At 39.9% G+C, this 14,511-nt stretch overlaps 1 protein-coding gene across 1 annotated transcript; it reads right to left on the bottom strand.

Annotated features, from left to right (window-relative positions):
• Nucleotides 1-8,612: 8,612 nt before the first annotated feature.
• On the bottom strand, nucleotides 8,613-13,337 carry LOC147603324 (VIN3-like protein 1). The gene is made up of 4 exons (XM_086796506.1): nucleotides 12,804-13,337; nucleotides 10,820-11,504; nucleotides 10,280-10,608; nucleotides 8,613-10,185 (listed from the first exon to the last, which is right to left on the bottom strand). Exons 1-4 carry the CDS (start codon nucleotides 12,841-12,843, stop codon nucleotides 8,768-8,770), a joined length of 2,472 nt encoding a protein of 823 aa, XP_086652632.1. The 5' UTR covers nucleotides 12,844-13,337; the 3' UTR covers nucleotides 8,613-8,767.
• Between the last annotated feature and the right edge of the window lie 1,174 nt (nucleotides 13,338-14,511).

The raw sequence follows: 14,511 nt of genomic DNA on the forward strand, positions 1-14,511 counted from the left end.
CCATAATGACTCAAGAGTGTAGGACACTCATGTAAGATGCCCAACGAAGAATCATCCCATGTGAACAATGCCAAACCATCTATGTGGAGGTAGTCAAGCAATGAAACAATAAAATCCCGGTATGCAAACCATTTGGACCATAGAGCATATACATCCACCTCATCAAACAAATGCCTCGAGTGACTGGGCATCAATCTCTCCCCTCAAGCTCGAAAAACCACCCGTGGCATGAATAGGCTACCTCATCATAGCATGAAGTTGACGAATGAGAGTCTAAAGACTAAACCTCGAAGTGCCAAAAGTATGTATGAATGCATCAAAACCAAAATGATCAGTGACACAAAATGGTAGCTCGCACGATAACAAGCGTAGAGCCATGAAGACAATGCATGAGCAACCCTACTAAGATCAAGAGCTAAGATGGTAACATAGTGATAGTGGCGATCAAGATCTAAGATGGTAACATAGTGATAGCATGTCAATCATAAGAAGGATAAAGGTCATAAGAACGACCCATAGTGTGTGAATACCACCAACACACTGAAAACGTGTTTAAAAGAAACCTCACCCATTACAAAGCGTGGGAATGAAGTCTACAAAACCTCCAAAGTGTGCGAATCCAACCCACAATGCACAAGGTGTGTGAAAAAAAACTAATAATGCAAAGGGAACTCACAATGCATGTGAACAAGCCCAAACAATAAGTCAACATGGTTGAACAACAACGTGCATAAACATGCTCCCAAACGCATCAATGTGCCAATGGGTATAAAATGTCACCAAGAAATAGTCCCATGTGAATAATCTACTCACAAATACTCCAAGTGTACTCCAACAACCCAAGAGTGCACATTTGCGTGCAAAATGCCCCTAAGGCTCAAATAGATATGAAAAGGTAATAGGAAGACTAAGAGTGTGGACTAGCACTTGATTATGATAGGTGTGGAAATATGAAGTGTGAAAGGCTTAAAAAACGGAGAAGGCGACTTGTTTTTTTTTTAGGTCAAATTTTTTTTCTCTTTTACTCAAGTTGGCGGCCAGCTGCTAATGAGATAAGACCGACCAACTGCTAATGCGCTGAGAGCCTCCTTCTTCACATTACCGACCAACTGCTAATGCGCTGAGAGCTCGATGATGCTTTTCTCTTTTGTCGTGCTGTGTGTTGATCTTTAGGAATAAAAGGCGATGAAGCTTTTTTTTTTGTTGAAGCTTTTAGTTAGTTTTTCTTTGTTTGAAACTATGTTGAGCTGAGAAAATTGCGTTGATCTGGCGATGAAGCTTACATTGATCTGCTCCCAATCAAGCACTTGATGTCTTCAATGCTGAGAATAGGCTTTTTTCTGTACAAATCTCAACGTGAAAGCATGCGTCCACAAGAAGGTTGATCCAGCTAGAACCAGGCATATGCTTGGTACTCACGACACGCACCTTACTGTCACAGGGTTGTGCACTTCAACAGAAAGTGGCAACCATAGCTGGTTCAACTTCATAAAGGGGCCGAATTCGTAGGTGTTTTGATGCAATCATGGACAACAGTTGAGGCCCGTTACACATACCCCACCGCCCATGTATGGGCGGGGGATTGGGCGGGGAAGATTGCCTGCCCATGAATTATAGGCGGTAGATACCCCACCACATAAGCATGGGCAGGCAGGGGTATGGTGATGTGTAATGGGCCTAAGTGTTGCACGAGAATTGGCTTTGTCAAACTTGTGTCTTAATATGACAATGAGAGAGATTCACAATTTATGTCTACTCCTGAATGGATTCATTTGGGGGCCATTTTCCCTGGAGCTTTATTCGGTGCTTTCTCATGTCCTTTACTGCAAGTTGCAATGGACGCTAATGACACCCATGCAAAGAACAGGGAGAATAGATAGGGTACTGAGGGGGTTTATGCCATGTTAGCCCTTCAATTTTGAGTCTAGCTATTGCTTTTGTCGTCTAATATAGGTCGGTGTTTTGGTGTATTAAACCTCGTTACTCCTATGGTAGCAAAGTCTAAGGTCATGATCTAGACATTGTCAAGGCTAGTTATTGAACTTGTTCATTCTCATTGCATCAAGCAAGAGTTTAGACCTTGTTTATTGTACCATCTTATTGTTGATAATACATTGCTATATTTTACTTCAAGTGTTGCTATATTGTACTTCAAGTGTTGCTCTATACTGACTTAGAACATAGGTGGCTAGGATTGCAATCTTGCTCTTCTTGACCTTCCCACTCAAGAAGCCTTGTATGCAAGTTAGGAGACCCTCTAGTATATAGAGCACACTCTAGTGGCTTACACTAGTGGAGTGGGTTTAATTCCCAATAGGGCTATACACTAAAATGGTTTCCAAAGTCTTTGTAAACTATTTGTATTCTAGTGTCTCTTCAATCTTTGTAAACTATTTGTATTTTGGTGTCTCTTCAATCTTTTTGCAACTTTTCATCAAATCTTTGCAGGATTTATCCTTTATCACTTTCTTGATCAATAAACTATCCAAACTACTTCTAATTTATCAAGTTCCATCAACATTACTTACTAACCATAAGATTAGCACTAAACTTTATTGTTAGTCATGTTCTTGATCAAGAAATTATCTTAATGGTGCTTAATCAAAAAATTGTTGACATAGCATACACTATTATCATGAACTGGTTTAAAAGTTTTGCTTTCTTGCATAAACTTTTAGCAATATCCATCGTTTTCTTGAACTTTGTAACAATTTATTCTACAGAAACTAGATTTTACAAAAAATAACCAATATTAATGAAAGGTTGATCAAGAATCACTCATTGTCACCAAGAATTGATTCTACATAATAATCTTTGCAAACTTTGAAAATTCTACATCAAGATTCTTGAAATTTGATTATGCATAGTAAACTTTGTATAAAACTACAACTTCAAACTAAAACTTCACAATAAATTACTCAAATCGATAATCTGCATAGAATCTTCAATCTGCACCAATTCTTGATGATGAAAACTGCACCAATATCTATATAGCAAGCTTCAATATCCTCCAAACTGCCAAGATCCCCATATAGAAGGAAAGTAAAGTTTATGAATAGATTTGATGAAAGGAAAGACTAATCAAGAATATTTAACAAGAAAGTTCCAGGAAAATCACTATAAAAATGGTTAGAAACCTTAATTTGAAAATCAAGAAAATCAAGATCTGTGAAAGAATCGGGGTTTTTTAATTTAATATTAGCATGTAGCCAAAAATGATTATCATTAATCTCATTGCTAATTCACTCAAAAAAAATCTAAAAACTATTTAAAAAGCACTAATCTAAAATTAGATTAAGTACTAATCACTCTAATCAAAACATCAACCAAGAGGTCTGATACCAATGCAATGAAGAGAATCCATGGCTCTGATACCAATGTAATGAAGGGACCTAAGGGATAGAATACACACATGTACCACTCATCATAGGGAGTAGCACCTAGACATGGGAAGACTACCATGAATCAGCCACGAAAGCTTGGGCATAAGCTCCAAGAAGACAAGGTGTATATCATATCAAAATTATCAAGAAGATATCAAAAAGGGTATCAAAAGGGTACAATAGCCTAGACCAAGGTCACTTACATAGTACCTGGCCATTTTACATTGGCTAACAATACGCCCATGCCCCCAAATCCGTACATGTGCATGTGTATATATAATTGCTTCATTACACAACAAGAGAAGGACTCTTCAGTCCCCCCAAAGTGAAAGAAAAAGTGATAGAGCATAAGGACAACTATAAAAGTAACCAAAGAAAAAATAAAAATCTACTTCTACAGACAAAGAGCCTCCTCAATGCTCGATGCAAAGGCTAAGGAGTATAAGAGCCTCTAATAGAGACCATAATGAGGTTCCCAAGAAAGGAACGAGAAGACCAGCATGTGGAGCATGAAGGAAAGAACCGCCTCCACTACAAAGAGAGAAAGAAATCCAATTCAAGAATCAGAGGAAGTCTACACCATAAAAGAAACAAACGAAACTAATAGACCAAGAGAGGCCTCCATCACCTCCACCATTACCCAAGAAAGTCTTTCAACAAGGTAAAAAGAATCCTACAAAATCTCCACAGGCGGGAGCAGAAGAAGAAGCTAGGCCATCTAGGCCTTAGGAAAAGGAGAGCTTCAATAAGAAGCCAACAATTACACTTAAAGTGAAGCCAGTAGCACCCCCAACATTTAACAAGGAGTGAAGGACCAAGCCTAGTGTCAAAGCACTAAGGGAAATAAGAACAATGCCAAAAACTTATCATCAAGTATGTCAGAGAGAACCTTTCCGATGTGTGGTTCGTGAAATAGCTCAAGACTAAAGTCTTGGGATAAGGTTCACCCCAAGTGTACTAGAGGCCTTGCAAGAAGATGTTGAGAAAACGCTTACTAGCCCTTTTTAAAGACACTAACCTATGTGCCATCCATGCCCATAGGGTAACAATAAGGTTCACCCCAAGTGTACTAGAGGCCGTGCAAGAAGCTGAAGAAGATGCGTACTGGCCTTTTTAAAGACACCAACCTATGTGCCATCCATGCCCATAGGGTAACAATAAAAGAAAAAGACATGTAGCTCGCCAAGAGACTTTGTGGTGATCATAGCTTAGAATAGAGATGAAATAGAGAAGTTTCTTTTATCACTTCATCATTTACTTACTTTGTAACTCTTTGATTTTAACAAAAGTATTACAATTGATTTGGTCTCTTCAAAAATCTCTATTTGTATCCATTTGATTTGATATGAAGTATAATGAAACTATTGAAATCGATTTGGCCTCTTCAAAAATCTATGTTTGTATACATTTGATTTGATATTTGTATAATTTAAGGTTGCACCCTTTGAGGGAGACCAACAACTTAAGATGATTTGGTCTCTTCAAAAATCTATATTTGTATCCGTTTGATTTGATATGAAGTATAATGAAACTATCGAAATCGATTTGGCCTCTTCAAAAATCTATGTTTGTATACATTTGATTTGATATTTGTATAATTTAAGGTTGCACCCTTTGAGGGAGACCAACAACTTAAGCTAACACATTCCTAGCCTATCCCCATGACCAAGGTTATGCGAGTCGGGTAGAAAATAATTTATTATTTTCTCTCTAGCTGCACCGTGTTGGTTGGGGGTGTGTTTGTACTTTCGATTTTGTATGGTTGACACAGGTGACTCTATAGACCTTGTACATAACTTAGGGGTTTTAAAAATCATCTTTCAAAATAAAAATAAAAAATCCCAAACTAGGCTTTGGATTTGGTTGAGTAAAAAAATATGTATTTCTTTTTTTATATATATTTATGTGAACCAGTAGGACTTCATATAGTATATCCTCTTTGTGTGCCATATGCATTTATGAGAAGCATTATGTAATTGTATGAATTTACATATGCTTGTAGACTTAGAGAGAGAGAGAGAGAGAGAGAGAGAGAGAGAGAGAGAGAGAGAGAGAGAGAGAGAGAGAGAGAGAGAGAGATACCTCTTATTAGCACAAAGGCTTATTTGTTTATGTGAAATATCAAAGTAGAAAAGTGTAGAAGAAGATCCTAGTTTCATGTTAAAAATTGTGAATGAAGACACATTTATCAAACTCAATATATGAGAAGAGAAATAAGTTAAGAGGACCTATAGACCTCTTCTTGAGCATTACACATCAAACAAAATAAATAAAAAAGTTTAAACAACCCTTCAAGATACATGTTGATTGGAGGGGTGTTTAAACTTTTATTATTATTATTATTTATGTGTGATGCTCCAAAAAATATGAATAACCATTAACAGAGCAAATATATGAATTGTGAGGTGACTTGATCTTGCTACCCCAACCACCACCAACAACCAAGATAACTATGATGAATTAAGATAAAGTGGAGGAGCTATAAGACAATGAATAAGGCTTGTAGACCTCTTCTAGAGAATCACATATCAAACAATTTATTTTTTTTAAGAGTTTAAAGACCCCTCCAACCAAAGTGGAGTGACCAGGGCCATTATGGCAGCTCTGTAGAATGGCCTTGTTCACTCCGTGTTGGTTTTAAAAACATTGTTTGCTGTGTTATGCTCGAGAAATGGTGAATGACTAATAATGGAGAAAATAAATGAGTTGTGAGTTGCCTTTTATCTTGCTATCCCAACTGCCAGCAACAAAGTATGATGAGTTAAGTTAAAGTGGAGGAGCTATAAAATAATGAGTATTATGTATTCTTTTAAAAAATGATATCCAATGGGCGATATAATTTGTGATAAAGCTCACCTTTGGTTTCTTACTCTCTAAAGACTTTTATTTAAGCTACTTTCAATACCAAAAACATCATATCAGATATTTACTCATAGGATAAAAATTACACAAAGCCAAAAAGAAAATGTTATTAATATGTTAATCGAGTTACATTATGTATAGGAAATTACACTACACCAAAGTTAATTACATTGGCTTCTTTCATTTAACATTAAAATACTTGATGGATAAACTAGGTTCACCTAATTTTTCTATGACCTTCTTTTACAGATAAAACCTTGGGCTAGTCCCATAGTTGTCTTAACCAAAACTTTTGCTTCTTGGGAGGCACCAAATACAAAGATTGCAGTCTCCTTGCACAATAGGATAACTTTATCTGCATTCTTTGTTATAGGTTTCTTTTCCCAGACACGCGACAAAGCCTTGCACTTCACTAGCTCTTGTGTAGCACTCGACATCATTTTGGCATGGATCACAACAATGATCACAAGGGGAATAAAATGGGAAATAAGTGTGCCAGAGAAGCATCTCTCCTAAATACATCTCTGGTGCCTCCTTTTTGAGAACTAAATGCATCAATCTCAATATCTTTATGTATATGAAAACAAAACAATTTACAAACCACAAAAACAAAGAATTTATTGAGAGAAAAGGCAAAGAATACTATAACTAAAATAATTGGCTTACCAATCTATCATCGTCCTCCTCGACAAGGCTTTCTTGAAGTAGGTTTTTATGGAGCCTTCAAAACCCTTTCCCAATGCCTCTAAGATGTTGATATCCATGACATGATAACTATTAGAGCCAAAATGCTTCAAAGTATTTGACACGCCTTTCAAAGTTAGGGGCATTACCATACAAGTGGAGGAGGAAGTCAAAAGGAACCCATCCCTTGCTAGAATCATCTAGCTAGTAAGTATGTTTGCTAACATGCAAATTCATATAGTCAATCAAATCAAATAAAGTATATTTATCCTTATCATAGCAGTCATAAGAACATCAATCTTTTGGGCAAAGATCTAAAATAAATTTTCAAATCTATAACCAAAATCACTGCTACTAATAAATCGTCGTCGTAAGCTCGCAAGGGGGTAGAGAAAGGCTAATACTCAAGGTTACGAAGCTAAGAAGAGCTAACACTAAGTGAGTGAGTGAAATGAGAGAATAACAATTACATCTAACTTAAATACTTTTTCAAAAATCTATTTTGGATAATGTCCCATTTTGGTAAGTTTTAATACTATGATAGTAATAATTTGAAATAACGTTAAAATGACATGAGACAAATTTACCGTATAGACATTGCCAAAAATACAAAAAAGATATATTAAGTTAAGCCTCAAATGACAAAGTAGTAGGAGGAAGACACTTGATACAATTTTAATGTGCTTTCTGACCTTCTCCCTATAGCCTCAAATGCCAAAGTAGTAGGAGGAAGACACTTCATACAATTTAATATGCTTTTTAACCTTCTCCCTATAATGTTTCTATTCAATCTAAATTTAGAGTTATCTAGTGTGCCATCTAGATATTACTCAATAGATTGACGAACATCCTTCAAGGTCCATTTAGAATTGAACATGAGTTTCTTGTTGTTTCCAAGACCCATTTGAATATTAAGTTCAATTTTAATTGAACTTCCTTCTAAATCCAATGGAAACCAACATCCTCTACTCTTCTTCTAGCTTTTATAGTCCAAACCCATGTATAGGGTATGTCAACAGATTTGATATGATATTACTATTGACTCTATACAAGCATTGCACTTGAGTACTTCACCTTTATGTATCCCTTCCTTCAGCTTCCATTCAACTCCAAGAGTGGTATCTAAATCATTCTCTCCTGCATAACCACATTGTCTTGGTTTTATGTATATTGGAGCGAGAAAAACATGCTACAAAGACATGAAGTGGGATAAAGCACAACAACTTAAGCGTCTTAGAAATTCTTTCAATGTACTGATATCTATAAGCAATCATTCACATTTCAAAACTACAAAGTTGAACACTTGAACGTATTGAGATCTGTAAGAATTGCCCACAACTTTTGCTAATGAAGGTATAACAACACAAGCTTAGACCCATATTGGAAGAAGCTTTAATACAGAAAGATTTAAAGGTCAAGTCCACTTGCTCCCCTTCTTTGAAAGGCACAAGAAGGTGAAGAGGCTTCAGAATTGAAGCAGGGGTGAGGTGGCATTTGCACATGTAACCAGGAAATGCCTTTTCAGCCTCCACATTCCCACATTTAAAATAAGGCATTGCCTTCTTTCAATGCATGCACTCTACAACAGATCAAAGAGAAGGCCATAGTAGGATATAATCAAAACTGCTACAACAACATAGCAATCATTATCATAGCTATGAGGAACAAACACAAGAATGTCCATTGTCAGCACATAACCTCTATGAATTGAAAGATCAAAAGCAGCAAGGCAAGGTTAGGTTGAATAGCCTTTGAATCATCTTTTTGGTTCAATTCAATAACCTTTGAATCGTCTTAGAGTTTGAATAAACACCATTGAATCATCTATTTGCTGCGTGCTAACGCCAAAAATTATTGCAGAAGCCATTGGAGACCATGTGGTGTCTCTTGGAAGAGATGATGTCCGAGAAAGTGTCAACCAATTGCCCTGCCAAGCTTGCCGGGTTGTCCTGAAGCGTATCAATAAAGACGCTCACAACCCTTTTCTCGTGCTCTGAAGCCCTTAAGCTAAACCAGGTGAGGAACTTCATCCGGAAATCTTCCTTGAGATGGCCTTCACATTCCAACCAACGAACAATCTTCACACAAAACTCATAGTTCCTTGCAGCACAGATGGGGCCTCCCACACCGCTTCCTCCTCCACAACCATTTCCAAGCCCATACCCATCCCCTCTCTCTAGCCCGTCCATTGCCCTCTTCCTTAGCATGGCCGTCTGTGGCTCCATCCCAATGGTTGTCCCTGCACTTCGAACTTGAACCGCCCAGCTTCCACCATGCTCTTTTGACTCCAAATCATCGATTCTGAGTGTCTCCTCTGAGACATCATGCAGCTCATTTCCGCCATTGGCCTGCAGAGTATCTGAGACAATCGGAGACACGGCCTCAGTTTCCTCCCTCCGTGATGTGTGTGAGTTGCCGGGATCGCTCGTATTATCCAATTCTGCAACCTCTGCATGCACCAGCGGGCCCTTGGCTTCACCTTGCAATAAGCCACTGGAATCCCGCCTAGACAAGGTTCTGATCACTGGTGGGGGCAGTGGTACCTTCACAGTTGCTCTGCTCTCTTCCACACCAAGGTCTACATTTGCAGAAACATTCAGGTCACTGCAGAGTGCTTTGTCATGGCTCGGCTTGCATCCATCACCCTCCACACAGGACGCATCCGCTCCAGGACTCGAGAGAACATTCAAACCTGACGCGCATTCACTCTTCCTCTCCTCATTCTTCTTATCATCATTCAGACTCTTCATACCTCCTTTGCCATGGAAGATTCCTTTGATAACACGGGCCGGCTGGTAATCTTCACCCCATGCTGAATGCAATACCTTGCCCAGATCACGAACCTTGAAATTCGATTCAAATTCGTCTGAAATACAAATCCTCTCCTCGGCATTGGCCGGGTGTAACACATGCTTATGGTGGCAGTCTCCTGAGTCCACCTGCGACTCCCTGGGTGGTTGCAACTCTACGCTCTTTGTAATACAACGACCTTCTGCCGGTTCACCAATCCCTCTATCAGAATACGGGACAATGTAGAATGCATACTCTGTGCAAGCCTGCAGGCTGGAAATCTGAGCTCTGCCAGAATTGGCAGGAATTATGCAAGTCGGGTTGTTTGGAAAGCTTGCCTCGCTTGCTTTGCGATGCCAAAGCCGATAACCAGTCACTAGATCCCCACCGCCTTTCACAGACAGCAAGATAGAAGATGATGATACTTCATTGAATTGTATTGTGCAAAACATATCTGCATTTTTCTCTGCAACAAACAGCACACAAACAGAGGAGGTTAGAGATTCAAACCACTCCAAACTCCCTCTGCCCCCTCCCCCCTTCCTATTCATGTCAAGTACCTTGGATAGCTGAGGCCTCCACTCTTGATTGGCAGTTCGAAGCCAGTTCTTCATGCAAGGCTTCTGCTTTTTCAAGGGCCAAATCTATGACTTTGAGTACCTCGACACTTGAAGACAGCCTAATCACCAAACCACGAGCAAACTTGGCTGACCCTTCAGTGATTGAGCCCACTTCAGCTTCCAGTTTTTGGATTGCTCTGTCTACAAGTTCATGGAGTGCCCTGTGCCTGTGAGTGCCATTCAGTAATCTATGACTCAAGGAGAGTCGTTGGCAAAGGGTATCAACTCTTCGGGCATCCCTTGCAATTAGAAGCTGTTTTTTCCAGCATCTGCAAATATCATGTCAGTAAATTTAGTGCAAGGCAGATTAACACCCAATATCAACTTCTTAAAAACCACGCAAGGCATGTTGTAACTTGTCATTGTGTATATAGGGGCTATTTGAGAAAAAAATGAAAAGTCTGAAAGTTTAATTGGCAAATGGAAACATGATGCCATAAACTATGGTCACCAAAATGGTCCATTAAATGCACAACCCACCCTATCAAGCTGCTGATTTTTCCGCAAGAACGGCACCGGTAGCTTCCATCAAGTAGAATGTTTGATCCATCAACTACTACCCCAGCCATGCCATTGTTGAGAGCACACTCTATATGACAAGAAAGTCTGCAATCCCTCTCCACATCAAGCGGTTCAGGCGTGCAGACAATCCAAAGACTAGGGTCCTTGTTATCATCAAAGTTTTGGCAAATGCAGCAAGAGCATCGCTGACAAAAACTCGCACCCAGTAGCAGCTGGGCTTTGCATGCTGTATTTCTGCACACCCAAGAGAGCTCAGTCTTCCTATTATCTCCGTCCACGGGTATCTGGATTGCTGATGGGATGCGAGCAGGACGCCCTCCCTTCCGCTGCCGCCTACACGGGCTCTGTAGGGAAAACTGAGAGGTCGGTGATGCAAAGCTAGGGCTTGTCACACCTTTCTCCAAACCCTTCATGGAAACCAACTTCAGAAGATGCTCGACCATTTTGCTTTTGGAAACACCTGTATACTTTCGCTCTTTGCCCATCTCAAGACATATGAGTTGTAGCAGATCTTTCCGTGTCCAAGACTCCAGGGCTTCTCGGCCTCCCTCAAGCCCTTGTGCAGCTTGATAGAGGATTTCCTGCTTTTCCGGTATACTCAGACCCGCAATCATTGAAGTGTATGCTCCTGGAAAATAGACCCCTGCAGTCCAAACCAAAAACAATCGACATCTTTGCAAGAAAAAAGTTGATGAGTTGAAAAACAGAAAGAATCTAAGGTAGCATGACCAATGTCCAAGTACTGCTGTAGAGGCTAGCACAGGATACCAAAACCTATAAACCATAACTTTTTATGGTTTAGGACAGCCTACTAGCTAGGGCAGGTGAAAGCTTCTCAAAGCCATGCAGTTGGCCACATTCCCCATCTGCTGCACAGTTGCAATGAAATGCATTGTTTTAAACTTGTGAAACATTTCAAAAAATCCATTTTTCCAGCCCCGTGTTTTTTCCAGTTACGGTCATTATTAAATTGCAGTTTGTTCCATATCAGCACGTGCCTGCAAGTGATGTCCCCATCAAAACCTACCTCAGTAGCACTTTGTAGTAAAATTTGTCTCTAGACTCTATTTTGTAATCTCTGCAAAACAATGCAAAATATTTGGCAAACATAGGCAAATTTTGCATGTTCTATACCTTTACAAGGGCCAGTTGTGGAATTTTTATGGGACTTTAACCCCCTGAAAGATACAAATCTCCTTGTATATTTGTAAACAGCATTCCAATTCACAATGCTGTGGAATAGTCACAAGATCTGTGAAACAAACCTGACTACCCTGTTCAAGATTAGTCCACCACTCATTATGGATTTCACCACCCTTGCATTATGTTGATTTTTTCCTTCTATAGGTTCAAAGGCCCTCATGAGATTCTAAATCCCGATTCCCGCCTGATTTTTCAACCTCTGCTTAAAACCTCCTTGAATAATAATGCACATTTGTACCGGCATTACTGACCTCCTGGGATCAAGGCATCCAAAACTAGTTCGAAACGGGTACGAACCCCCTCACCCAGAATAAACACATCCAAAACTCACCCAAAAACAATACTTTGGACACCCTGTTCTGTTGAAGGCTTACACAATCAGTCAACGCCCCCTTCCCCAAGTGCAATGTGTCATATTATCTGTCCTTATTCAGCAGTTACCAAAAGACAATTTTGCAACCCCTCCTAATTAAGAGAATACCTATGATTAACACTGTACAAAACCAAGGATTATACCTAAACACATGCATAGCTTGACAATTTTAGCTTAACGATTGACAATTAAGCACCAAACACCCATAGCTACAAAGGTAAACCCCTCCCTCTGAGGGTTCGAACTAAACATCCTGCGCAATTAGCAATGAAGCTTAGAAAAGCCCAGCATGACTAGTTATGGCTCAAAGCCCTCCACAGTTATGGACAATGCACGTTAAAAACTGCGGATAGATTTGAAGCTTACCTGAGGAAGAAAGAAATTGGGAGGTTTTGGGTCGTGACATGATCCTGGGCACTAGATCTGGTCCTGTGTATGTGTGAGCAGGCAGAATTTGTCCACCAAAAAGAAGGGCTTTCACCAGATATGCAACCCTTCTCAAGATGGGCGCACACCAATGCTCTGCATCCGCTCCCTCAGATTGCCCATTTCATCCTTCGAAACACCTTTGCTTCTCCCTCTCTCTCTCTCTCTCTCTCTCTCTCTGTGTGTCTCTCTCTCTCTCAAAAACACAGATCAAGAATCAAGATTATTAAAGGAGATGGCGAGAGACAAGGCTCTAACACAAGTTTCGAGAGAGCGCAGGATACACACTGTGCAGGTTTCGAGAGAGCACGATACACACTATACTACCAACAACAAGAGCGAAAGCAAAGAGAGAGAGAGAGAGAGAGAGGGAGAGAGAGAGACAGAAGGCCTTGTTCACATGTAGAGAGAGAGAGAGAGAGAGAGAGAGACAGAAGGCCTTGTTCACATGTAGAGAGAGAAGGCCTTGTTCACGTGAAGTAGCTTTTGCTTTTTTGCCTGCCTTAGTTGAGTGGGTTAGTTGAAACCTGTATTTGAATTTTGGACTTTTAATCTAATATCTCCGTTTCAATTGATAATCATGGACCTATTTGCAAGGCGATTTGATCTTCCTAATTTCGCATCTACATGACTTAAGAGGGATTCGAGGAGCTAGTGTGCATGAGTCTCTCTCTCTCTCTCTCTCTCTCTCTCTCTCTATATATATATATATATATATATAGCAAAACCTCTCTCTCTCTCTCTCTCTCTCTCTCTCTCTCTCTCTATCTCTCTCTCTCTCTATATATATATAGCAAAACCTCTCTCTCTCTCTCTCTCTCTCTCTATAGCAAAACCTCTCTCTCTCTCTCTCTCTCTCTCTCTCTCTCTCTCTCAACATGTCTATGTAGTGCTAGCATCATCACTCTCCTCCTTGAGGATTCCTCGCGTGCTAAGCCCACGCTTCCCCTAGGTGTAACCCACCACCTAGCAATGAGGTTATGTAAGAAAACACTACTTCTGTGTTCACACAAACTTGCAAAATCTTCCACATACAAAGAATTGAATGTAAGAGAGATGGAGAATAATATTGAGTTATTGTTTGCAAACCAGATTACAAACTAATGGCACATGCCCCACCTATGAGCTTAGACAAGGAGTTTTGATGGTGATCTAGGTAGGCTTTGGAACCTCGAGGATGAGGATAATGAGCTTGAAGAAGTGGCTTGTGTCAACTATGGCTTGGTCAAAGATCTTTGTGTGTACTAGAGATCATTGAATTCTTTCATGGGGAGTTACATCATCTTTGTGCCGGTGGGTGGCATGGGGCATTGTAAGGAAAGTTGTAGATAGCATGCCTCTTGCCTTCCATTCATAAGAACTTGCGCCAGGACCACCTTCTCTTGATTGGCATAAAACTTGGTTGTTAGATGCAGACTTCTCATGGTATGGCCATGTAGTCTTTTTGTTTAGGACATAAGGCTTGCGCCACCAGGTTATAGTCCAAAATGACCCTTAGATCAATAAATTCTCTTGGTATGGCCATGTATTCTTTCCACATCTGGTTGCCACTCGGGTTGTAGTTCAAAATTAATAAATTCCCATCCTCCTCTAGTGTGATGGGGATGGTCAGCCTTCCACTGGGGTCTGTTGTCCATTTGTTATGTCC

This window comes from Cibotium barometz, chromosome 64, assembly GCF_041138505.1.
Source record: "Cibotium barometz isolate CiBa-2024 chromosome 64, ASM4113850v1, whole genome shotgun sequence".
NCBI lineage: Eukaryota > Viridiplantae > Streptophyta > Polypodiopsida > Cyatheales > Cibotiaceae > Cibotium > Cibotium barometz.

Coding starts and splice junctions, on each gene's coding strand:
- LOC147603324 (XM_086796506.1), bottom strand. CDS start 12,843: ATGTCACGACCCAAAACCTCCCAATTTCTTTCTTCCTCAG. Junction 11,505..12,803: donor CCAATTTCTTTCTTCCTCAG/GTAAGCTTCAAA, acceptor TTTGGACTGCAG/GGGTCTATTTTCCAGGAGCA. Junction 10,609..10,819: donor AAAATCAGCAGCTTGATAGG/GTGGGTTGTGCA, acceptor TGATATTTGCAG/ATGCTGGAAAAAACAGCTTC.